At 40.1% G+C, this 23,227-nt stretch overlaps 1 protein-coding gene across 4 annotated transcripts in view; it reads left to right on the plus strand.

Moving 5' to 3' along the window:
• The first annotated feature begins 713 nt into the window (after nucleotides 1–713).
• The window catches only part of Trim37 (tripartite motif containing 37), a 125,694-nt gene continuing 103,180 nt past the window's right edge, over nucleotides 714–23,227 (plus strand). For 2 of the 4 annotated variants that reach the window (XM_051188608.1, XM_051188858.1), the window contains exons 1-7: nucleotides 715–1,134; nucleotides 2,440–2,541; nucleotides 6,794–6,834; nucleotides 9,489–9,605; nucleotides 11,538–11,625; nucleotides 13,951–14,073; nucleotides 17,108–17,231. In XM_051188608.1, the coding sequence (XP_051044565.1) occupies nucleotides 1,114–1,134; nucleotides 2,440–2,541; nucleotides 6,794–6,834; nucleotides 9,489–9,605; nucleotides 11,538–11,625; nucleotides 13,951–14,073; nucleotides 17,108–17,231 (616 nt within the window). In that variant the 5' untranslated portion in view covers nucleotides 715–1,113. Of the gene's footprint in view, nucleotides 1,135–2,439; nucleotides 2,542–6,793; nucleotides 6,835–9,488; nucleotides 9,606–11,537; nucleotides 11,626–13,950; nucleotides 14,074–17,107; nucleotides 17,232–23,227 lie in introns of all 4 variants that reach the window. The other 2 variants (XM_051188690.1, XM_051188770.1) reach the window with 2 other exon arrangements.

The following is a 23,227-nucleotide window of genomic DNA, read 5'->3' on the forward strand; positions in this document are numbered from 1 at the left end:
TGTTAGGGCAAGAAATTAGAAGGAATCGCCTAGGAAAGATGAATACAGTTATACAGTTTTGTTTTTGTTTTTTGTTAATCCCCAGTAGCATGAAAACTCAAGCAGCAAGAAAGTAGAGGGTGTTATGTGGGTCCACTTATCTCACCAAAATCAGTAGCAGGCTTGGTAGCAATCTTGACACTCAGGAAGCTTCGAGACTATATCCAATCTAACATGAACTACAGAGATCCTGTCTCGAAATAACAATGAGCCAAAACAAAAGAAATGGCCTGTCCATCTCAATTGGAACTTTCGTATTGAATTTAGTATGGTAGGGAAAACGAAGTCTTAAAAAAAGTTTTCATTTCCTTTCAGTGGCGGAACAAATACCCTAACCACGAATCAGGGGCTCCACGGTTTCCTAAAAGCGAGCCACAGACCACCGGGGTCAGCACAGAGGGTGCAAAAAAAAAAAAAAAAAAAAATCTGGTCCCTAATACTTGGGGGCGTGGCTTCTAACTAAGGGCCGCCCCCACACAAGGTGGCTGCAGCCTCTCGGGCGGTAAAAAATGTGAGAGAGTAGGGGCACCGCGCCGACGCCAGTCTCGTCTTTCTGCAGCACCGCCTCCCCAAGTCTCGTGTGCGGCACGCACCGCGGGAACCCGGTGCCCGCCTCTCCCGCCCCGCCCCTCCTCCCGCCCTGCCGAGTGCGCGTGCGCGCCGCGCTTGCCCGGCTGCCGCGCCTCTAGCTGCCCTGGTTACCGTTGGTGTTTGCGAATTCTGTGCAGCGCCGGTTTTGCCGCGGACTCGGCCCGCGGCGGTTCCACACACGCGCGCGCCGCCGTCACGTGGGCGAGGCTCCCACGCGGACGCTGGCCGGCGTCTGAGGCGGGAGGAAGGCGCTGCGGCCACCGCTAGCCCTCCCTCTCCCCCCCCCCCGGGCTGGCGCGCGGATAAAAATGGCGAAATGGGGGGTAGCCGGCGTGGAACCTGACGGGATGGGGCACGGAGGTGGCACTGTTGTGGGAGCCTGCTGAGGTGGGCGCAGTTGACCTGGCGACCTCGGGCCGGCGGCTGACAGCGCAGACCACGGACTCCGAGGGTCGCCGCGGGCCCCGCCGGGAGCCGGAGGCAATGGACGAGCAGAGTGTGGAGGTGAGGGGCGTTGCGGAGGGTGGCGGCTGGGCTCCCCGCCCTCGGGGAACCTTTTCTAACCGGGGCGCCATGCTCTCGCTTCCCTGTGGGAGGTCGCTGGGAGGGAGGCTGGCTGGCCCTGTGCTCTGCTGCCCTCAGGGTGCCAGGTGCTGAAGCTGTTCCGCAGTCAGGTGCTGCGCGTTTGCAGCGATGCTTTGGCCGCTCTGCTGGTCCCGTTTGCTTTTCCAGAAAAAAATTGCAAATTCATAGGAAGGACTTGCCCTGCTTTCTCGCCACGACTTGCTCGGAATGATTAAACATTTTTTTTCCCACCCTCAGCTGTACATTTTGTAGTACACACACCTTTCTCATTCTCTACTGTCTTAAAGACCGGTTTCCAGCATTGATTCTTGTATGATGACTTCATGGTTGGGATATTTCCATAAGGGCTAGAAGCATCTAAAATGATTGCTTTTTGGGGGATCCAATATGTTATGTAGTAATAGTTAAAATTTAAAGCTTAGACACGAAAATACTATATAGTTTTTCTTTTAAAAAGTAAGGGGGTTTGGCGTTGGTGCACACCTTTAATCCCAGTAGAGGCAAGCGGATCTCTGAGTTCGAGGCCAGCCTGGTCTACAGACTGAGTTCCATAACAGTCAAGGACAGCTAAGGCTACACAGAGAAACTCTATCTCGAAGAAAAAAAAAAGAGGTGACTTACTGAGACCTGTACTTAAGGTTACCCCGGCTCACCCAATGGTCTTACTGTCTTCCCAGATCCAGTTAGAGTCTACATCTCTCAGGTTCTGGCTTTCAGTCATGATTAGAATCATGTGTAATTTTGTACTTAACTGCTTTTGTGAAAGTTGTATAGAGGTTTTGCAAACTTTTCTTGGTTTCAGGAGGGTTTAATTTTTCTGGGATAGAGTAAAAACAAACGTTGTACTGTGAAAAAAAGATTTAAAATATAAAGTAACTATAACAGTATTTTTAGGTTTCTTTAAAAAAAAAATAACCAAAATTCTTACAGGGATTGTAGTTAAAACTGAGGCATTATCAGCCAAGTAGGTGTAAATGCTGTGTAAATTGTTTTTTCTTTTCCTTCTCTTCTTTGCCTTGAGGCGGTCTCACTGAGTAACCAAGGGCTGTGTGGAACTCACTATGTCTAGTCCAGACTGGCAGAGATCTATCTGTCACTGCCTCCTGAATGCTGGGATTAAAGTTGTGCACCACTGTGTCGGGCGTTGATTGAAGTCTTTTTATTGTGCTCTTTGCTCTTGATTTATTGTAATCTGGGAACCTTACATGAATCTTTTGTTTTCAGAGCATTGCTGAGGTTTTCCGATGTTTCATTTGTATGGAGAAACTGCGGGATGCTCGACTGTGTCCTCATTGCTCCAAGCTTTGTTGTTTCAGCTGCATTAGGGTAAGTTGTATTTCTTTTGTTGTGCATTCAGTTTTTGTGATTGTTAAAGTTTTATTTTTGAGATAGGTCTTAACAGTGTAGCTCTGGCTGTCCTGGAATTAACTATGTAGAACAGGCTGACCTTAAATTCACAGAGGTCCACCTGCCTCTGTTGACTGAATGAATGCTGGGACTAAAGAAGGTGCTACCATGCTTTGTGTATTTGGTTTATATATGCTGTACTGTAAGTATTAACCATGTCTATCTTTATTATTGTATTTTGCATATCTTTACAATATCTCTTTTAATGTTTATAGAGCACCATTTTTAAAAATGTGTTGCTTGCATATATGTCTGTGTATCATGTGTGTGCTGTGCTCTTGGAATCCAGAAGAGGACATCAGATCTCCAGGGACCAGAATTACAGACTGTTGTGAGCTGCTATTTAGGTGCTGAGGTTCAAACCTGGATCCTCTGGAAGGGCAGCTAATACTCTCAGACATTAAACTATTCCTCCAGCCCAATAGCACAATTTTTATTTATTTATTTATTTATTTTTTTGCGGGGTAGGGTGGGGGGACTGTTTTGAAATGGGATTTCTTTCTGTTGCTCTGGCTGTCCTGGAACTCACTCTGTAGATTAGGCTGGACTCAAACTCAGATCCACCTGCCTCGGCCTCCAAAGGGATTAAAGACATGTGCCACCAATTTGTATTACCTAAGTATTTGGAAACAGAGCTTGCTGTAATTTTAATTTATTTGCACTTTTTAATCTTACCACACTTATTTTATTTTTTGAAGAAAAATATCTTAATTCAGATCAGGCTGAACTGGAACTTGATATACATAGACCACACTGACCTCAAACTCATATAGATCTACCTGCTTAATCCCAGCACTCAGGAGGTAGAGGTGGCTGAATCTCTCAGAATGAGACCATCCTGGTCTCCTCCAACAATATCATACCTATTCCAACAAAGCCATACCTCCTTATAGTGCCACTCCTTATGAGCTTATGGGGCCCAATTCAAACTACCACAGTAGTGGTATGTAAAATTGTCTAGCTAAGCATAGTGTTTGCCCACAAAAGGCTGGGTAGGACCCTGTAGAGTGTTTCAAGTTAGCCTGAGCTGTATAATGATTTCAAGACTTGCCTAGGGTGTATAGAAAAATCCTGGTTCAGAAAAACCAAAAGAAAAAAAATCTGTAGCATTCATGGGAAGATTTTGTGAGAAAGTGTCATATAAACGAAAATCTAAATGATGAGTGGTATTTTTCTAGTTGAAGAAAGGTTGATGAATGTAGTGAGTATAGAGGGAGACATTTAAAGGCTTAATTACTGGATAATAGGGTGTGACTGAAGAAGTGTAGCTGGGACCACTACTTAAAGGGAGGCATGGGAAGCTCTGCCTTTAGTAGAAGAGTTGTCTGCTCAGAGGAAGAACCCTGACCCCATCCTCCCTTGTGCTTGAAGACCAAAGAAATCTTGTTTAGGGTTGTCAAGATCAGAAGGGTTCTTTTCCATTTGCTCTTCTCCCCCTTTCCATCTTTGCTTTTTTTGTGTAGGAACTAGAAGTTTAGCCTTTTCATTGCTAGGGTCTCACAACCCAGGCTGGCCTCTGATTCACTATGTAGCCAAGCTGACTTCTGATTTTCCTTGTTTCCATGTCCCAAGTGCTAGGATGGCAGGTGTGCGCCACTGCCATCATGGCTTTTTAGGCAGTGTAGGAGACTGAATTTAGGGCCTTGAGCATGCTAGATAAACACTCTTACCAACTGAGCCACTGTTTTATTGTTCTTTAAGGTTTCCTTAGGAATCTCACTTGATGTAATGTTAAAGCTTATCTTTTATAGGAGATCAGAGTGGTAAATAACTCATTTTGTGAGTAGGCTGTGTAGGATTATTTACCTTAGATTGTATTTACCAATGCTTATGCTTATATTAGTTTTTTTGCTTTTTAGTACTGTGATCATACCTGACAAAAACATGTTTTGTTGGGAAGGGTGTAGTTTTGCATCCAGGTTAAAGGTACTGTCTGTCATGGTGGCGTAGTTATGGTGGCAGAAGCAGGTCCAGCCATGTCATCAGGAATATGAGGCAGGCAGCTAGTCATTACTTCCACAGTCAAAAAAAGGAGAGGAGGGTAAATGCAGAAACCAAGCTCACCCTCCTTTTCCTCTTTTATTCAGTGTTGGGTCCCTGTTCATGTCATAGTGCTATCCACATTCAGGCTTGGTCGGTCTTTCTTAGTTGAACCTCTCTGGAAGTAGCCTCATAGTCACAGCCAGAAGTTTGTCTCTTCAGTGGTTCTCAATCTATTCAAGTTGATAATTAAACATCCACTATAGCCATTAACCTGTTTATAGAAATGTGTTTAGAGTCTTAATATTTCTCTGCTTTGGGTGTATTTTTGTTATTATTAATATACATCTCTCTGCTTTATGTGTATTTTTATTTATTTATTATGTTTACAGTGTTCTGTCTGCATATATCCCTGCAGGTCAGAAGAGGGCGCCTGATCTCATTACAGATGGTTGTGAGCCATCATGTGGTTGCTGGGAATTGAACTCAGGACCTCTGGAAGACCAGCTAGTGTTTTGTTTTTTTTTCTAGATAGTGTTTTTCTGTGTAACAGCTTTGTCTGTCCTGGAACTCGCTCTGTAGTTTAAGCTGGCCTCAAACTCACAGAGATCCACTTGCCTCTGCCTCCCAAGTGCTGGGATTAAGGGTGTGCACCACCACTGCCAAGCAGCTAGTTTTCTTAACTACCGAGCTCTCTCTCCAGCTCCTAGGTGTTTTCCTTTTTTAAAATTTATGTTTATGGATGTTTTGTTTGCATGTACATCTGTATACCAGAAGAGGACATTGGATTCTATTGGACTACAGTTATAGATGGTTGTGAGCTGGCATGTGGGTGCTAGGAATTGAACTCAGAACCTCTGGAAGAGCACCTCATGCTCTTAACTACTGAGCCATCTCTCCAGCCCAAGTGTATTCTTTGATTTTAAATGTATGAGTGTTTTGCATGCATGTATGTCTGTGCACCATTTACATGGCCTGGTGCCTGAGAAGGCCAAAAGAAGGTGTTAGAGTTACAGTTTAGCCCCATGTGGGAACTGGGACTCAAGCTGGGACCTCTGGAAGAACAGCTAATACTTTTAACTGCTGAGCCATCTCTCCAGCCCCCAAGTACTTATTTTATGGATGAATTACAACTGTCCCCATCCAGTAATTATTTTGTTGATGTTTTTGAGACAGTGATTGCTGTGTAGTCTTGGCTGGCCTAGAGGTCACTATGTAGAAGAGACTGGTCTCAAACTTGTGGTCCTCCTGTTTCTACCACTCAAGTGCTAGGATTAGGCTCATGTGTCACCACATTGAGCCTCAGGAGTAATTTAAAAGTTGAAATTATGGGCTGGAGCTGTTAGTGCATCATAGCTGCCTGCAACTCCAGCTCCAGGGTATTCAATACCCTCTTCTGGCTCCTTCAGTCACCAGTACAAATATGGCATACACACATATATACACAGCTACATGTATGAGATTAATAACATTTTATTGCATCTATTTATTTGTGTGTGCGGGTGGATAGTATATGGAAGTCAAGACAATTTATGAGTCAGTTTTCTTTTTCCACCATGGAGGTGAGAGTTGGGATTCGAACTCATGTCTCAGGCTTAGCAGCAGGGCTTCCTTACCTGCTGAATCATCACCAGTTTAGGGTTTTGTAGAGATGTTATTGTCTCCAGAAACTTTTCATAGTTATAAGGAAAGTAGAATTTCTGGGTGTTTAAATTACCAAACCATAATATACTTAAAGACTTTTTGGAGGCCCAGCCGTAGTTGCTTGCTCGTGTTTTACATCTGATTTACATGCCCATAAAGTGTACCTTAAAATTGGCTTGCTTCTTGCAAAGTAAATTTGGTACCAACTTAAACTCCGTGGTTTATAATTAGCTAGAAAAAAAACCATTGTGCCTTATTTTTGAGGTTGGAGTGATGGTATTGATTACATCTTTGTGAGATCTAGCTAGCCCTAGAATCACTTGCTTTCCTATGGGAGAGTAGACTCTAACTATTTTGGGATAGATTCTGTCCCTTTGAAAATTTGTTCCTGTCATGATGATGATTAGAGAGATAGTAGATTGCCTGTTATTTCTGTCTCGCTAAAATAGGCACTAGGTGTTAAACTCATTAAATGTAGTTTATAATGATTAGATATATAAAGTAATGGTGTTTTTATAATCGAAATTTAATTATTTTGCCTCCTTAGCGCTGGCTGACAGAGCAGAGAGCTCAGTGTCCTCATTGTCGGTAAGTGTTTTGCTGTTTGTATTGTGGAAAATGGTAAAAGAAATAAAATCCATGGGGTCCGAGGGTGCTCTGGGATATATAAAGGCAAATCCCCCCTCCCCCCTTCAACCTTGCAGTTTCTTTCATTTCTTTTCCTTAGGAATAAGTTACATGGAAAATGATGAGTGGATTTAGAACCAAGTGTAGATGGAGTTCTTGTCAGCACTGCTGGCTCCCCAATAAATTCACGGAGACTTAATACTATAAATGCGCAGCCAATAGCTCAGGCTTATTACTAGGTAGCTCTTATATTTTAAATTAACCCTTATTTCATATCTATTCTCTGCTCATGGCTGTACCTTCTTTCAATACAGCATGCTCATCTACCCTGTCTTGCCACTCCTCTGACTCTACCCTTCTTCCCAGGATTCTCTCTGCCCTGGAAATCCTGCCTAGCTTCTGGCCAATCAGCTTTTTATTAACAAGAAGAACAACACATTTTCATAGTGTACAGAAGGGTTATTACATAGCACAGGAGTACAGAAACTGTATACTTGACTAAGCTTTATGTTGAATGTTGAATGATTGTAGTGTTGTGTCCTTGTTTTTCTTAACTTTTTAGTTTAAACAGAAAATATAAGCAGGGCTTGTTAGCTCATACCTGTGATCCCAGAACTCTGGAGGATGAAGCCATGCATTTGGGGTCAGCCTGAGCTATAATGTGAGACCTTATCAACTGGGGGAAAAAAATCACTTTCAGAAAAAATAGACAGGCAAGCTATTCTTGTATACAAGTGGCATATTATATGCTCTTACATACCTTTGTGTTTTTCTTTATATACTGTTTTTTTTTTTTTTTTTTTTGTTTTTTTGGTTTTTGTTTTTTTTTTTTTTTCTGAGACAGGGTTTCTCTGTATTGCTTTTGAGCCTGTCCTGGAACTAGCTCTGTAGACCAGGCTGGCCTCAAACTCACAGAGATATCCTTGCCTCTGCCTCTTGAGTGCTGGGACTAAAGGTGTACGCTATCATTGCCTGGGCTAGATACTTTTTTTTGGAATCAAAATATTTATTTATTTATTTATTTATTATGCATATAGTGTTCTGCCAGCTTGTATGCCTACATGCCGGAAGAGGGCACCAGATCTCTTTACAGATGGTGGTGAGCCACCATGTGGTTGTTGGGAATTAAATTCAGGACCTCTGGAGAGCATCCGGTGCTTTTAACCTCTGCACCATCTCTCCAGCCCCTATATATCCTTTCTTAAAGCAGACAAATATAGTACTGTTTATGAGTCTCTTGTGTAATGATACCTTGTTTATACTCTAACAGATAAACTTGCCTGAAGATCAGAGGGCAGAGATAGCCATAGAGGTCTAGAAGTCTGTACAGACAGGATATGGCTGGGTAGAGAGAGGAAGTGATAAGGCTGGAGGAGACAGGACCTCAGTCTATTTTTGGCGGGAAGTTATTAAGTAAGGTGTGGCTGTGGCTTGCTCCTTCGTGTCTCTGATCTCTCAGCATTTTCCCCTATATCTGACTGGTATTTTATTATTAAGACTTGGTAGAACTGGTGCTACACTATTGCTTGTTGTTTGTTTACTCTTTGGAATAGGTTCTCCTGTAGCCCAGGCTGGCCTCCACCTATAAGGATAAACTTGGTCTCCTGAAACCTATGTCCTGCAATGATAAGATTTATAGAGGTGTGCTCCACACCTGGCTTTATAATTTGCTTTTTTCCCCCTCCTAAAATCAGTGGGAAGATTTCACTGTGTGTGTGTGTGTGTGTAAGTCATTTAAACGTGTTTGATAATTCTCTATAGAGATTATGTCCATAATGAGAGACATTTCACTTGTTTCTATTTCTGGTTATTTAGGCAACAGTGCCAGGATGCTACCTTTTTATTTTTCTGTTTTCATATTAGTTTATAAGAAGAGCAGCACTGTGAATGAGAGCTTGCTATAATGATTGTACTTTTCTACATACAGTCTGATGTCCCCAGCTATATGTACCTATGGAACACTTCACTTGTGTCTGATGTGACTAGTGAGATGCTTCATTTGCTTGTTGAGACAGTCTTGCTATGTAACCCAGGTGGGCTTTGAACTCATCTTCTGGCCTCAGATTCCTGAGTGTTGGGGTTATGGGCATTTTTTTTGTTTGTTTGTTTTTGTTTTTAAACAAAATAGCCACATTTGGCCAGCGATTGCTATTAATTTTTTTGTTGTTTTGGTGGTCTATGGCTTGAACCCAGGAATTAACTCATGCTGCCACTAACCTGTACTCTAGGCCCATGGCTGTCATTTTGTATAGTCCAATTTAGACTAAAAAGTTAAAAAAAATTACAATCTGATTATCATTGTTATTCTCTAGTTGATATATTTTGTTGTGTGTGATGTGTGAATGTGATTAAAAATAAGTTACAAAGCATACTTTTCATAGCCTCTTTTTTTGATACATACCCCCACTATGAAGCCCAGACTAACCTGGAGCTCACCTAAACTGGCCTGAACTCTGCAGTTCTGTAGCCTTAGTGATAAGATTACAGATATGCTTTTCCATACCTGGCTTTTATTATTGTTTAATAATATTGTGCTCTCTCTTGAGGAATACTTAGTTTAGAAAAATCTTGGATGTCTGAGCTAGAACATACATGTGCATGAATTTTCTTTTCAGTGCCCCACTCCAGTTACGGGAACTAGTGAATTGTCGCTGGGCAGAAGAAGTGACACAGCAGCTCGATACTCTCCAACTGTGCAGTCTCACCAAGCATGAAGAAAACGAGAAGGACAAGTACGTGCTTGGTCTTTCTGTTCAGTAATTAATAGGTTATACCATGTGTTGCTTTAATGACACTTTATGTATCTGTATGTTGTATATTTAAATAACTGGCTTGTGCATGTACTTGCTCAAGAATGTCTGTGTGTATTGACCTAGGGCAATTGTGGGAATTAACCTAGGGCCACTTGCATGTGTGTGCTCACCAACTTCAACTTCTTGATCTAGTGACACTATATTGATAGTTCTCTTTTATCTGTGAGAAAGTTAATGTTATCCTTTTAAATTATATCATTTGTTGCTTAATACCTAAAAGTTTTCTTTCTCTATTTTTTTTAACTTTTACTTCATGACCACTCACCCACATAGGTGTACAAAGTACTGTGCTAGATTAGAGTATACAAAGGCAAGATTATTTCTGGTTAGCTGAAATTGGATTCCTATCACTTACTTCATGCGCCTCCTAACTCCCTGTAACTCCAGAGAATCCAGTGTCTGCCTTCCATGGGCACCTGCACTTGAATGAACATGCCCACAAATGAGAGGAGACCAAACTGAATTGTTGTTCTTTGATTGGCTGTTTTTTTTTTTTTTTTTTTTTTTTTTTTTTCTGCAGGCTTTTGCTGCGAATCGCAGATTGACCTTGAAATCAGTTTGTAGTTTAGTATTCCTTTTGCTTCAGTCTCCTGGCATAGAGATTCTAGGTTTGTGCTACTATGCTCAGTTGATGCCTTGCTAGTCCATAATTAAATAAAATTAGGCAGTATTTCTACTACTGTTCTAGCTAAGTTGCACTTCTTTATTATTTTTTTTCTAGTTTGGTTTTTCAAGACGGTTTCTTTGTGTGGCTGTCATGGAACTCACAGAATTCTGCCTGCCTCTATTTCCCTAGTGCTGGGATTTAAGGTGTTCACCACCACACCTGGTTTTCTAAACTGGACACTGAAGGCTGTTATTTTTAGCATTGTGGTGGTCAAACCAAAAAAGAATAATTTAAATATAATGACACATTTCATTAGTGACCTTGAATATTTTTCCCTGTGGGATGATGAGGTCCTTTTTTTGGGCTTTTATTAGTGCCTTTCATAAAAGGAATAAATGTCCTATAGTTTCCTAATCTGGCAATCTTTTGTTTTAATTTTGAGTGTTAGCTTCCTAAGTGTATTATAGATGTGTGCCGCTATAGCAAGATTTGGAGTTATTTTGGATTATCATGTAAAGTAAGGATTTATATTAATTTGGTAGGTGACTGGGTGATTTAAACAGTGGGAATCTCCCCCGCCCCCATAGTTTTAGAGGCAGGAAATCCAAAATCAAGGTGCTTGATGAAGGGTTGGTTTCTAGTGAAATTTCTATCTTTGACTTGTAAATGGCTGCCTTCTTGCTGTATGACTTTGGAGGTTAAGACCTCAACATAAGAATTTTGGGGTGAGCACAGTTAAGTCTGTAGCAGAACAGACCTAATTTCATCATTTTATATGTGAACATTTGTATTAAGAGAAAGTTTTTAAATTGAATTGTTTATTTCTAATGATGACCTGGTATTGACATTGTGGAGTTGATATGTCTTGTTTGTTATTGGCCAGTTGTAGGAAAAGTACTTAAACATATACATACATGTGCTTTTGCCAAAGAATAATATGTCAGTGTTTTTACTAAGCAGTAGTGGGATAGCATTTGTTGCATGTAGTGATGAATGGAAGTGTTGTGTGTATTTTATTTAGAAAGAAATCTGCAGTTTGCTTGTTTAAAGTTTATGAAAAAAGCACTTTTACAGTTTTGTCCATGTATAATTATTTAGCTTAATTGTTAGAAGCTACTGAATACATTTTTAACTTTTTTATTATGCTATAACTATTTCAAATGATATTTGCTTTAGCTTAGAAATTTCTTGAAAGTTATAGTTATATAAAATTTGTAACTGTCTTTTCTTTTCATATTGTATAGATGTGAAAATCACCATGAAAAACTTAGTGTGTTTTGCTGGACTTGTAAGAAGTGTATATGCCATCAGTGTGCACTTTGGGGAGGAATGGTGAGCAGAACACTGGCTTAGAGACCAGAAGGCATTGATTTAATTCATTGATTTTGATGGAATAATGTATCATTTTACTTTGTTTGATGAAAAATATACATGTGTTATGCATTTTAGAGATACTGTACCATCTGTGTTCTAGAAGAGGCTCTTTGGTCAGTAGTGTTGATGTAGGATGCATATTGCTTTCATAGCCTAAAGTCTATAAAATATATATTTACATTTAATTTTTTTTCCTCTTTCCCTCTTTCCTCCTTCCTTTTTTGTGGTGTTGGCAATTGAACCCAGGGCCTTATGCTTGCTGGGCCAGTGCCATACCAGTAAATTATATCCCTAACCCAGGACCAGTGTCTGTACTTTGATTACTGGTCAGTTGATCTCTAGATGCTTCTGTAGTAATGAGAGTGCAAATAGCTTTATTATCTTTCTAATCTTGTTCAGAAGCCTTCACTGTTCCCAGGATTATTGTGTACTCCCACCTTAGCCTCCATCCAGAGGTGGGGACTATAAAACATGCACTCCCTTGCTTGGCGTAAAAGATTTCATTCATTCATTCATTCATTCATTTATTCATTTTATGAGACAGGATCTCACTGTCTAGGCCAGGCAGACCTTAAACTTTTAAGTCCTTCTGTTTCAGCTTCCCTAGTGCTGGGATTTTAGGTATTTGGCTAAAAGAATATTTTTAAGCCAATCTACCTTTATCAAGTTCAAAGCATTCATAGTAACCTTCCTATAAGAAGTTTTTTTTTGCTCATTAGTTGTGTTTATTACTTAATATTCATTTACTTCATTTGCATTTAGTTTAACAACATGAATAGAGAGATTAAACACAGTAAGAGTTTTTGGTTTTGTCACTGCTGGAGATTCAGAGCTTTCCATTATGCTTGATAAAGTGTTCTATCAAAGTGTATCTAGCTAACCTAGACTAAAACCATAGTTTCTTAGTGGAGGAAATAAAGTTTATCTACTTCAATAATTGCCTAAGTCTCATATTAACTATTGTAGATGCAGTTTTTCTGTCCTGGGAGCTGCTTCCAAATTACCACACAGAGGCGTTTTTAATTGTAAATCCCAATAGCTCAGGCTTACTAACTAGCTCCTACATTGTAAATTAACCATATTATTTATGCTCCATCACATGGTGGTACTTATATTAGCATGGCATGTTCATCTTGCTTCTCCACGTCTCCTCTTGACTCTCTGATTCTGCCCTTCTTTCTTTCTGTATCACCCCGCCTGTACTTTTTGCCTGACTATTGGTCAGTCAATGAGAATAATACATATTCATAGTATACAACAGGATTATTCCCCAGCAGACTATGAGACTTGATCATTCTGTGGCTGTTAGGCAGTGTGTTTTATAGACAGTATAGCAGGCTGAGATGCTTGAGTAGTGCTCAGTTCAGAGAGCTTTTTCTGAGTTTGAATTCTAATGTATTGACTGTAAAAACTTGTCTAAACTAGTTTTATAAGAGGCTCAATAGACAACCTCAGAATCCATGTCACTCAGGCATGGTGGCACACGCCTTTAATCCCAGCACTCAGGAGGCAAAGGCAGGTGGATCTCTGAGTTTGAGGTCAGCCTGGTCTATGGAGTGAGTTCCAGAACAGTCAAGGCTACACAGAGAAATCCTGTTTTTTTTTTGGGGGGGGGGTGGAATCCACATCATATAGCTAGAGAGTTGATTCAGCAATTTAGAACTCTTGATGCTTTTGCAGAGGATCTGGGTTCAATTCCCAGCACCATCTGATGGCTTATAAAGCATCCATAACTCCATCCATAAAACTGTCTATAACTCCAGTTCCAGAGTATCCAGCATCTTCTGATCTCTGGGGGCACCAGGCATACATGTGATATATATACATACACTCATGCAAAACAGTCATACATATAAAATAAATCTAAAACAAAGCAAAGTCCACTTTTTTTTTGGGGGGGGGAGACCTTAGTAGATTTGCTAAACAAGATAGCCCTGACAGTGTTTCTCTGTGGACTGTCCTGGAACTTTATGTAGACCACACTGGCCTTGAACTCAGAGATTCTTCTATTTTCTGTTTCCCACCTGATGGGATTAAAGGCATGTTTTATTGTGTCTGGCTCCATTATTTTCTTAATGTCTAGCATTTAGATTTTTCATAGCATTGCTACATTGTCTAGGTAATTTTTGTAAGCACTGGCTTATTTTAAGAAAGTAAAGGTGATATAAGAATATGAAATTAATATATGAAAATACTTTGTCATTGTCCATAGAGTATTAAGGAGCAATGTAAATGTAGTTGGAGTGTATAAAACCTCCTCACACCACTCATTGATTTCTGTAGCATGGTGGACACACGTTTAAACCATTGGCAGAAATTTATGAACAGCATGTCACTAAAGTGAATGAAGAGGTAGCCAAACTTCGTCGACGTCTCATGGAACTAATCAGCTTAGTTCAAGAAGTGGTAAGATTACTTTTACATAAGATTTTTAACATTTTTTGATTCTGTGATATATATTGTTATAACCTATATGTTGAAATCAAGATTTTTCAAAATTGAAAGATTTGATGGAATAAACTTTAAGTCTCAGTCAGCTTTAAGCAGTAGGGGACTTTGCACCCAGAGCTGTGGCATATAGGGATCAGTTGAAGCCATAGAATTGCCTTTTTCTTTCTTTCAAGAATAGATGTATTCTTTGTGTGTGTGTGTGTGTGTGTGTGTGTGTGTGTGTGTGTGTGTGTGTGTGTGCTTTTGCTATGGCGCATATATAGAGATCAGATGATAGCTTTGTGGATTCTGGGGAGTGAACTTAGGTTGTCAGGATTGCACAGTAATTTCCTTAAGCCACAGAGCCATTTCCCTAGCCCCAAAATTGTCTTTTTATAGATAATCAGTAATGAATTAGAAAAGTCTACTTGTTACAGAGTAAATTGACATCTAAGTAGTGTTATTATTGACACTGTGTGTGTGTTGGGGTAGTGGTGCATGCAAAGGCCTGGAGTCATCCTCGGGAGCCATTCACCTTGTATTTTGAGACAGGGTCTCTCACTGGGAATTGGAGGTCAACAGTTAGTCTAGGCTAGTGGGTCATCAAACCTTAAGAGATCCTGTTTCTGCTTCCATAGTACTGACTTTTGAATGTGGATGCTGTGGGTCAAACTTAGGTTCACATATTCATATAGCAAGCACTTTACTGACTGAGCCATCTCTCCAGCTCCAATATTGACTTTTGTAAACATTGGTTTTTGGATCCCCAGCTTTTGGGAGGGTTTCTGCTACCAGTGAGTGAAATATTTAAAAATATTCTTTCTTTTAGATTTTTTTTTTATGTGTATGTTTTACCTTCACGTATGTATGTGCACCATGTTCATGTCTGGTGCCCTTGAAGTTCAGAACTAGGCTTCAGATTGCCTGGAACTAGAGTTACAGGCAGTTATGAGCCACCATGTATTGCTGGAAACTAAACCTAGATCCTTTACAAGAGCAGTAAGTGTTCTAACTACTGAGATATCTCTTTAGCGCCTGAATGAACTATTTTGTAATATGTTGAATTAGGCTCCACAGAGTAGAAAGATTAATTTATTTAATAGTATGAAGATGTGATTTGTAGGGGAAATGGCTTTGGAGATGCAGTATGTTGGGTTGGGGAGATAGCTCAGATTGCTTAATGTACTTTCAGGGGACTGGAGGTCAGTTCATAACTGCCTGTAACTCCTGCTCCATGGTATCTGATACTCCCTCTGGCCTCTGCAGGTACTCTCAACATGTGGTATATACCCGCATAGACACAAACTCATATTTAAATAAAAACTGAAAAAAATGTTATCTGGGTCAGTTATTTATAATTTTGTTCTTTGGAAAAATGTGATAAATTTCCAACAAGTACTAAATATGCTTTTGTTTAAAGTTGCCAGAATTTTTTTTTTTTTTTTTGTGTATCATTACTAACCTACCTGCAAGTGTTCTTTACCCTTTGGGAATCAAGAATGAAATCATCATTTGTAATGTTTTTAGCATTACTGAATTGCATGCATGCTACAAAGTCCTTTTTAGAAACAAATTAGCTGAATTATTTTATCTGGCCTTATCATTAATTTCTCTTGGCAGTATTAGGATGCTATTCTAGGTTGAGAGTCCTTATATATAATAATAGCATGTATAGACAAAAATTGCTTTTTGCCTTCTGTGATACACTGACTTGAAATGATTTGCATATATTTTGCAATCTGGGAAAAACAACTATCTTTTTGTCTGTATTCTAAAAATAGTCTTTATGAACTAGAGACAAATACTGGATTTAAAAGTGTCTTTTGTTGGGCTCATATGAAGGCATGTACCTGTCATTCTAGCACTAAAGAGGGAGATGGAGGCACATGAACCAGTCAGGATCTTCAACTACATGGCAGGTTCTAGTGTATTCTGTAATGCATGAGACTCTTGGAAAAACTCAAAGCAAAATGTACCAGTATGTACTGGTCATTTTTGTTTAAATATGTATGTTAGTGTACATGCACATGCAGTGACAAACCGTGACATGCTGTGGAGGTCAGAGAACAGCTTGTAGGTATCAGCTCTCTCCACTGTGACTCATGGGATTAAACTCAGGTGGTCAGGGTTGGTGGGAAAAGCTTTTCCTGCCAAACCATCTCTTAGGTTCTTTTCTTTTTGTAAAGTAGTTTCATGTCTGAAATGTGATTGAGTCTTGTTTGTTACCGAAATTTTGTTTGTCTGTTTTGAGACAGGGTTTCATGTAGCCCAAGATGCTCTCAGACTCTGTAGTTGAAACTGGCCTTGAATTCATAATCTTTCTGCTCTGCATTTCATGTACTGAGATAATAGATAGGTATGTGACTGCTGGGACATAGGAAAACTCTGCCTACAGTTAAGATCTTTTTATTACTATGTCTGTTAAATTGTAAGAAACTTAATTATACTGATTATTTTGAGAGCTTTATTATATTAATTTTTGTGTTTGTTTGCACCTATAGGTGTTTGGGTGTGTGCATGTGAAGGGCAGAGGACAGTGAGCAGAAGTTGGTTCTCTCCTAAGGCTATGGGTCTTTGAACTTGAACTTAGGTCATCAGGCTTTTCCTACTGAACCATCTCACTAGGCCCCAATTTAGTAATCTCCTTAAAAATAGATTTTTTTTGAATTTATAACTGTTTTTTAACATTGTGTGTGTGTGAGTGTGAGTGTGTGTGTATACACGTGTACACCTGTTACAGCCTGTATTTGGAAGTAAGAGGACAACTTGAAGGAATTGATTGTTTTTCCACCACATAGATTCCAGGGATTGAGCTCAGGTTGTCAGGCTGGGTAGTGATCTTTATCCCCCAAATCAACTTGCTGACCCCACATTTACAATTTTTTTTAAAAAGGCAGTTTTACCTATTCAGTACGAATGATTAAGAATTTGGTTTTGAATTTTAAAGAGGTAATTAACTGATTTTAAGAGTAATCACAGTGATTTCAATATGTTCTTGTTTGTCTTCTAGGAAAGAAATGTAGAAGCTGTAAGAAATGCAAAGGACGAGCGTGTTCGGGAAATTAGGAATGCAGTGGAAATGATGATTGCAAGATTAGATACACAGCTGAAAAATAAGCTCATAACACTCATGGGTGAGTGTATTTTTAGTCTCTGGAGAACATGGTACCCTGACCTTTGTCACAGAGTGGGGTTAATGGGGCCGAAATGGGAACCAGCCAATCAGCCCCGGGTCTGTTCCTGAGTCAGGGCATGTGGATGAGGGAAAGGCTAGCTATCAACGATAAAAGAAAAAGAGATATAAGATAGTGTCAGGAGGGCATCTTCAGTCCATACTGAATATGCCCCAGTTTATTCATCCCCCCCCAACTTAAGTAATCAACCAAAAGTGGGTACAATGATGGAAGACTTCTATTATTATGTACAAAGGGCAAAAAGCAATTACTTCCCTTAATCATAAAGACACTCCATAACTGCACATACTCTTTGCCTTCAGGGTGAATGTAAACCTGTCTGGGCCCAAATCTATTGTTATTTATATAGGAGCCATTCACATTCTCCTGTAGTCATTAAGCTAAAGTCTTAAGGACAATAGGAGTGATTTGAGCTTTCTGAACTTTGTGGCAAGATGGAATGGATTCCATATTCTGGTCCCGACACTTCCCCCTTCTAAAATTAATAAAATAATACCTGTGCCTCTGCAACAGGACAGATGACTACCTGTTTTAGGTCGCCTCCTTCAACCTACCAGTCAGTGCTTACTGTCCTCATTCCATACATTGTCATGTGTGACCTGTCTTAGGTTGCCTGGAAGCAAGAAAGTCTTACCCGCCCTGGGTTATCAGCCTCTGTAACAAAGAACAATCTCCTACAAAGGGAGAGGATGGATCGAGTTAAAATGGCCTTTTGAACTTGGTATGGGGTGTCTGGAATGGCTTTGGCTCTGTCAAAGTCTAAATTTGCCTTTCTAATCACATTGTATCCAAAGACCCATAAGCATCACATCAAAACCCTGTCAGAATGAGCTCTGACCTCTTACATCCACAAACACTTACATAGCACAGCAAAGATTACAAATGTCAATATTTCCAGTATGATTAGTAACAATAGACATACAAATCAATTGGGTTACAATTCTTATAATTTCAATTTGATCAAAGGAATACAATGTTCTCATGATGGCCAGAGTATGATTAACTCCACAATTCTGAACTTTTCCTTTTCCCTATCTAAAGTACAATGCTCTGCTGCTTGTAAAGTTCAAAAATAGGTTTGAGATACCACAGTCCTTGTGTGCTGAATATTAACTGCAAACTTTTATCCATGTCCTGTTCAGATGCTGAAGAGGGGATTTTGTCACACATCACATCCATAATAGTGTTCAATTGTCCTAGATGAGTCCTTTTTTACCCAAATGAAAAAACTGGCAAAACGAGTTCTGAGTCTCAAGATGTGGTGTAGTTGACTGCTAGAAGTTCAGTCCTTGGCTTCATTCAGGATAAAAACTCACAGGTCTGGGGAAGTTGATACTGCAGGCTTGTTGAGAAACTGGAAATCTTGAACCAACTGTTTCCTTTCTTTCTCGGACTGTAGAATTGATGACATCAGGGGGTCAGGAACACAGACAGCTTCAGCAGGTCTCAAACTGGCTTGGGCAGGCTCCCATGGTGTCCGGTTTTCCTTTCCATGCATCTCACCAAATGGTCTACCAGCCACTGGGCCTCATTTTCTTCCTTTGAGAAAATACAAACATGCCCTCGACCCCATGTTAGGACAGAATCGGGCCCTTTCCATTGTCTGGTGCATGGATCTTTCCACTTTACTTGAGCAAAAATTACTCAAGTTCCATTATGCCAGAATCTGTCCATAGCAGATTGCTCTCAGTCATCCACTTTCAAAACATTTAAAATGAAGAGTGCTTGATTTAATGCATCATGTGGAGACTGGGGACACAACTCCCTTCTTACTTTTAGAAGTTGCGTTTTGCATGCTTCACAATTCCTTGCCCTTGAAGAGTATAAGGAATGCCTGTTTTGTAATCAATTTTTGATTGAGCACAAAATTGCTGAAATGCTTTACTAGTATACTCAGATCCATTATCTGTTTTTATAATTTTTGGAATTCCCATGTAAGCAAAACATTTTATACAGTGTCTTAACATACTTAGTGGCTTCTCCAGTTTGTGCAATGGCCATTAAGACGTCTGAATACATATCAATTGTCATATGCACATATTTTAATTTGCCAAATTCTGTAATATGAGTAACATCCATTTGCCACAAATGATTGGAAGCAAGCCTCGAGTATTTCTAAATTAGTTACAGGTAAATATTGTGGGCACACGTTACATTGCTTGACAATTTGACGAGTAGTCTCTCTAGTTAAACCAAATTGCTTTCTTGGACTTTTACTATTTTGATGATAAATGCTATGTAACTGCTGAGCTAATTCTACCTGAGATAAAGCAGCCATTTTTGTAAATATATCCGCTGACTCATTCCTGCAGCCAGAGGGCTGGGAAGGTTTGAATGAATTCTTATATGACCCACAAAGTTCGGTGACTTTCTTTGATGAATGATACTCTGAATTTGCTCAAATCGTGTTCTGACTTGATCATTACTAGTTCTGATGTATGGAACTGTCTCTATAACTTGAAGAGCTTTAAAAACATAATGGCTATCAGTATACAAATTAAATGAATCATTCACTAGAAGTTGAAAAAGTATTGCAACAGCTTGTCTTTACTACATATTCTTTGCCATCAGTAACATTAGCTGCTCTTCCAACATAGCATTTTTCACAGGATTACTCCGTACAGTTTTAGGGAATATAAAAGGATGCATTAGCGCAAACTGCAACAGTCTATGAGTTGGAAACTGATTATCAATTTAAAAGTGATTGATTGCTCATGAATCACTGTTTGGAATAATCAATTTGCTGTTTGGTGTAGGGAACATGCATTATGCTTGGTTCCCTGCGAAAATACTTTCTAGACACCATATAACATTTCTGTACCATACAAGCTACTGCTTCAAAATAAGGATTTAACACTTTGGCTGGGGAAACAGGTAAGTACAACTGTAACAGTGGTCCCCCTTTCCATAAGACAAGTTGGACTATGCTGTGTGGGAAGCACATGAGCCTCCCATGGTTTTGCATAATCAATATAGCATATCTGCTGATGCTGGTTTGCATTCTTCAATTGTAGGAGAACTTGTCTACCTTCTTTAGTTAGCTGTCTAGGTGAATGGGGATCACTGTCTCCTTTCAGAATATCACTTAAAGGTTTCAAATCACCAGTAAGTGCTTTTAAAAAAGGACATAACCATTGGATATTTCCCAATAAATTCTGAAAATCATTTAACGATTGCAAGCATCTTTTCTAATTGCTAATTTTTGAGGCTTAATTTATTTAGGATATAACATATGTTCCAAATACTAAAAAGATAGTTGTTTCTGCACTTTTTCAGGGGCAGCTACTAATCCTGCTCTGTCAGGGTTCTGCTGCAGCTGTCCATATGTTGCAAGCAAAATCTCCTCACTCGTCTTAAGAGCAAGCAAAATATCTCCCTAATAACTTGTATAGCTTGAGCCACAAACTTTTGGCAGAACATTGCACTATTAGCCATGCCCTGTGGCAAGACCTTGCAATGATATCTCCTCATGGGTTCCTTAAAATTAACTGACAGAACACTAAACACAAATCTATGACAGTTGAGGAGCCAAAGGGATGGTGTAAAAACAAATATTTAAATAAAGATTGGAAATAGGCAACCCTGGCTTTAAAGCTCCCATTAACTGTATGGTATAATTCAGTTTTCTCAAATATTATATCAATCTCTATTTTCCTGACTTCTTTTTAATCACAAAAATAGGAGAATTCCATGGGGAGTTGGAAGGCACATTATGACCACTGTTCAGCTGTTCCTACATTAACTGCTGAGCAGCTTGTATTTTTTCTTCTGATAGAGGCCACTTATCTATTCATACGGATTCATCACTTTTCCATATAATAGGATCTGCATGGAGTTCAGGTTTCTTAGTGACCTCTGCCAAAAATGCCCTAATCCTGCTCAGGGATGTTTCTCACTAGGCAAGATAGGATCAACTCTCTCCTCATTCTCCCTACTTAGTCCTTGACTGGGTAACAATCCCTGCTGGAACATTTGTTAGTAACGACTGCATTGGGGCTATATAAATACACTCCCATTCAGGCCATAACATCTCGGCCCCACAAACTTACAGGTAAATGAGGAACAGTGAATGGCTGGAAAGTCCCTTTATGACCTTCCTCATCTCCCAAGCAAGATCATTACTACTCTGTTCTGGATTCTGAGTCTGACCAATTCCTTGCAACTGTGTAATGGTCACCGTCTTTGGCCATGTTGAAGGCTGTTGACTGGCTGTAATAAATGACCTGTCTGAGTGCATGTCTAGGAGGCTGAAAAAGGTCCTGTCATTTATATAAAAGGGGATTTCTAGGCACTGTGGATCAATGGCTTGTAGGCAATAGGTATCAGATGAGCCAAACCCAGATCTCCCTCTCTTATCTCTCTTAAACTGATTCTTTGTTTTCACCAGGGGGAGGGGGAGTAAGATCAATTGAGTAAGTCTCTGGCCTGTCTTTACCACTGAGATTCCATTTGGAGAATGAGTCATAACCTTTATTTCTGCCTCAAAATCAACATCAGTCACTCCAGGAGCAACAAAAATTCCCTGCGTGGTTGTTCTACTTCTTCCTAATAACAATCCTACTGCGCCACCTGGCAACAGACCATAAGCACCAGTGGGAAGAGTTAGCATCCCCATCTCTGGGGTTAAAACCATGTCAGTGACTTTTTTCTAATTCGCCTGTAAAGCTTTCATTAGCTGACATGGTCTCATTTGCATCCACACAGACATCTTTCTGGGCGGGGCCTAACAGGGATGCAGTTCCCTGAAGCTTTCACTCAGTAACTTTTCTCAACTCTTACATTAACCTCCATTCTCTCAATTTCTTTTTTTAACCACAAAAATAAGAGAATTTCTGTATCCTCTCCTCTGCTAACGGCTATTGAACCATCTATACAGATTATTTTGACTCTCAGGCCATGTTAACCTTGGCCATTTCCCGCTGACCCACTCTGGGGGTCAGCTGTGGGAGGTGCAGATCGCCAACCCTTTCAGGTAAGACACTGACCTGATATCTTTTTTTGCTATATACCAAACAATTCAAGTAGAACCTTTTGTTAGGATTCACACATGTGTGTAAGGAGTATGGTTTTTCCTCCCGCCCTGGTCTGGTCCCGCTGCCACGCCAGCCCCAATTAACACACAGAGACTCTGTATTTGATATAATTCTGTTGGCCAGGTACTAGTTTCTTATCGGCTAGCTCTGTCTTAAGTATTAACCCATTTCTATGTATTTCCACGTTGTGTTCTTACCGGGGAAAGGGGCCAGCATCTCGTCTCCCCAGTCTCTCCATCTTGGCTCCTCCTCCCTAATTCCTATTTCCTCCTTGTCTCCTAGTCCCTCCTATCTTCCTTTCCTATTGGCCAACAGTGCTTTATTTATTAACCAGTATGAGAAACATATACAGAATGACATCACATGATGGGAGCATCACATGTGTATGGCCACACCATATATACAGAACATATATATATATCTTTCAGCCTCCTTTTCCCTAGGCCATGTTGAAATAAAACATCCTTAACTGAAATCTCTTGAAATACAGCAACTATAGCCAATCCTTGAATTATGAGCATCCAGAATCTGAATAAATCCAAATTTATCTGTGTTCTTTCTTTTTCTATAAGGTCTTAAGACAGTTTTTGACAGGCGCCTTAATTTTTCCATACACCTGGCTGGTCATCAGCCACAGCAGAGGCTTTCAAGGCTGTGGGCTTCTAGGTTTGGCCTGCCCTTATCCTGCCTTTGCTCTCTGGGCCTGGGCTGGCCCGCTGTGGCTCATCTGTGACTGTAGCTGCTTGAAAAGTGAACAACCACCATTGTAGCAACTCTGAGCTCTTGGTACCCGAAGGTCCTGCTGACCCAGCAAGTATTCGGGACCACACTTTCGCTTCCCTAAGTCCCAGTGCATCTCCGAGACAGCTACATCAGTGACTTATGTGAGAGAAAAGGATCTTT

The sequence above is a fragment of the Phodopus roborovskii genome, unplaced genomic scaffold, assembly GCF_943737965.1.
Source record: "Phodopus roborovskii unplaced genomic scaffold, PHOROB, whole genome shotgun sequence".
Lineage (NCBI taxonomy): Eukaryota > Metazoa > Chordata > Mammalia > Rodentia > Cricetidae > Phodopus > Phodopus roborovskii.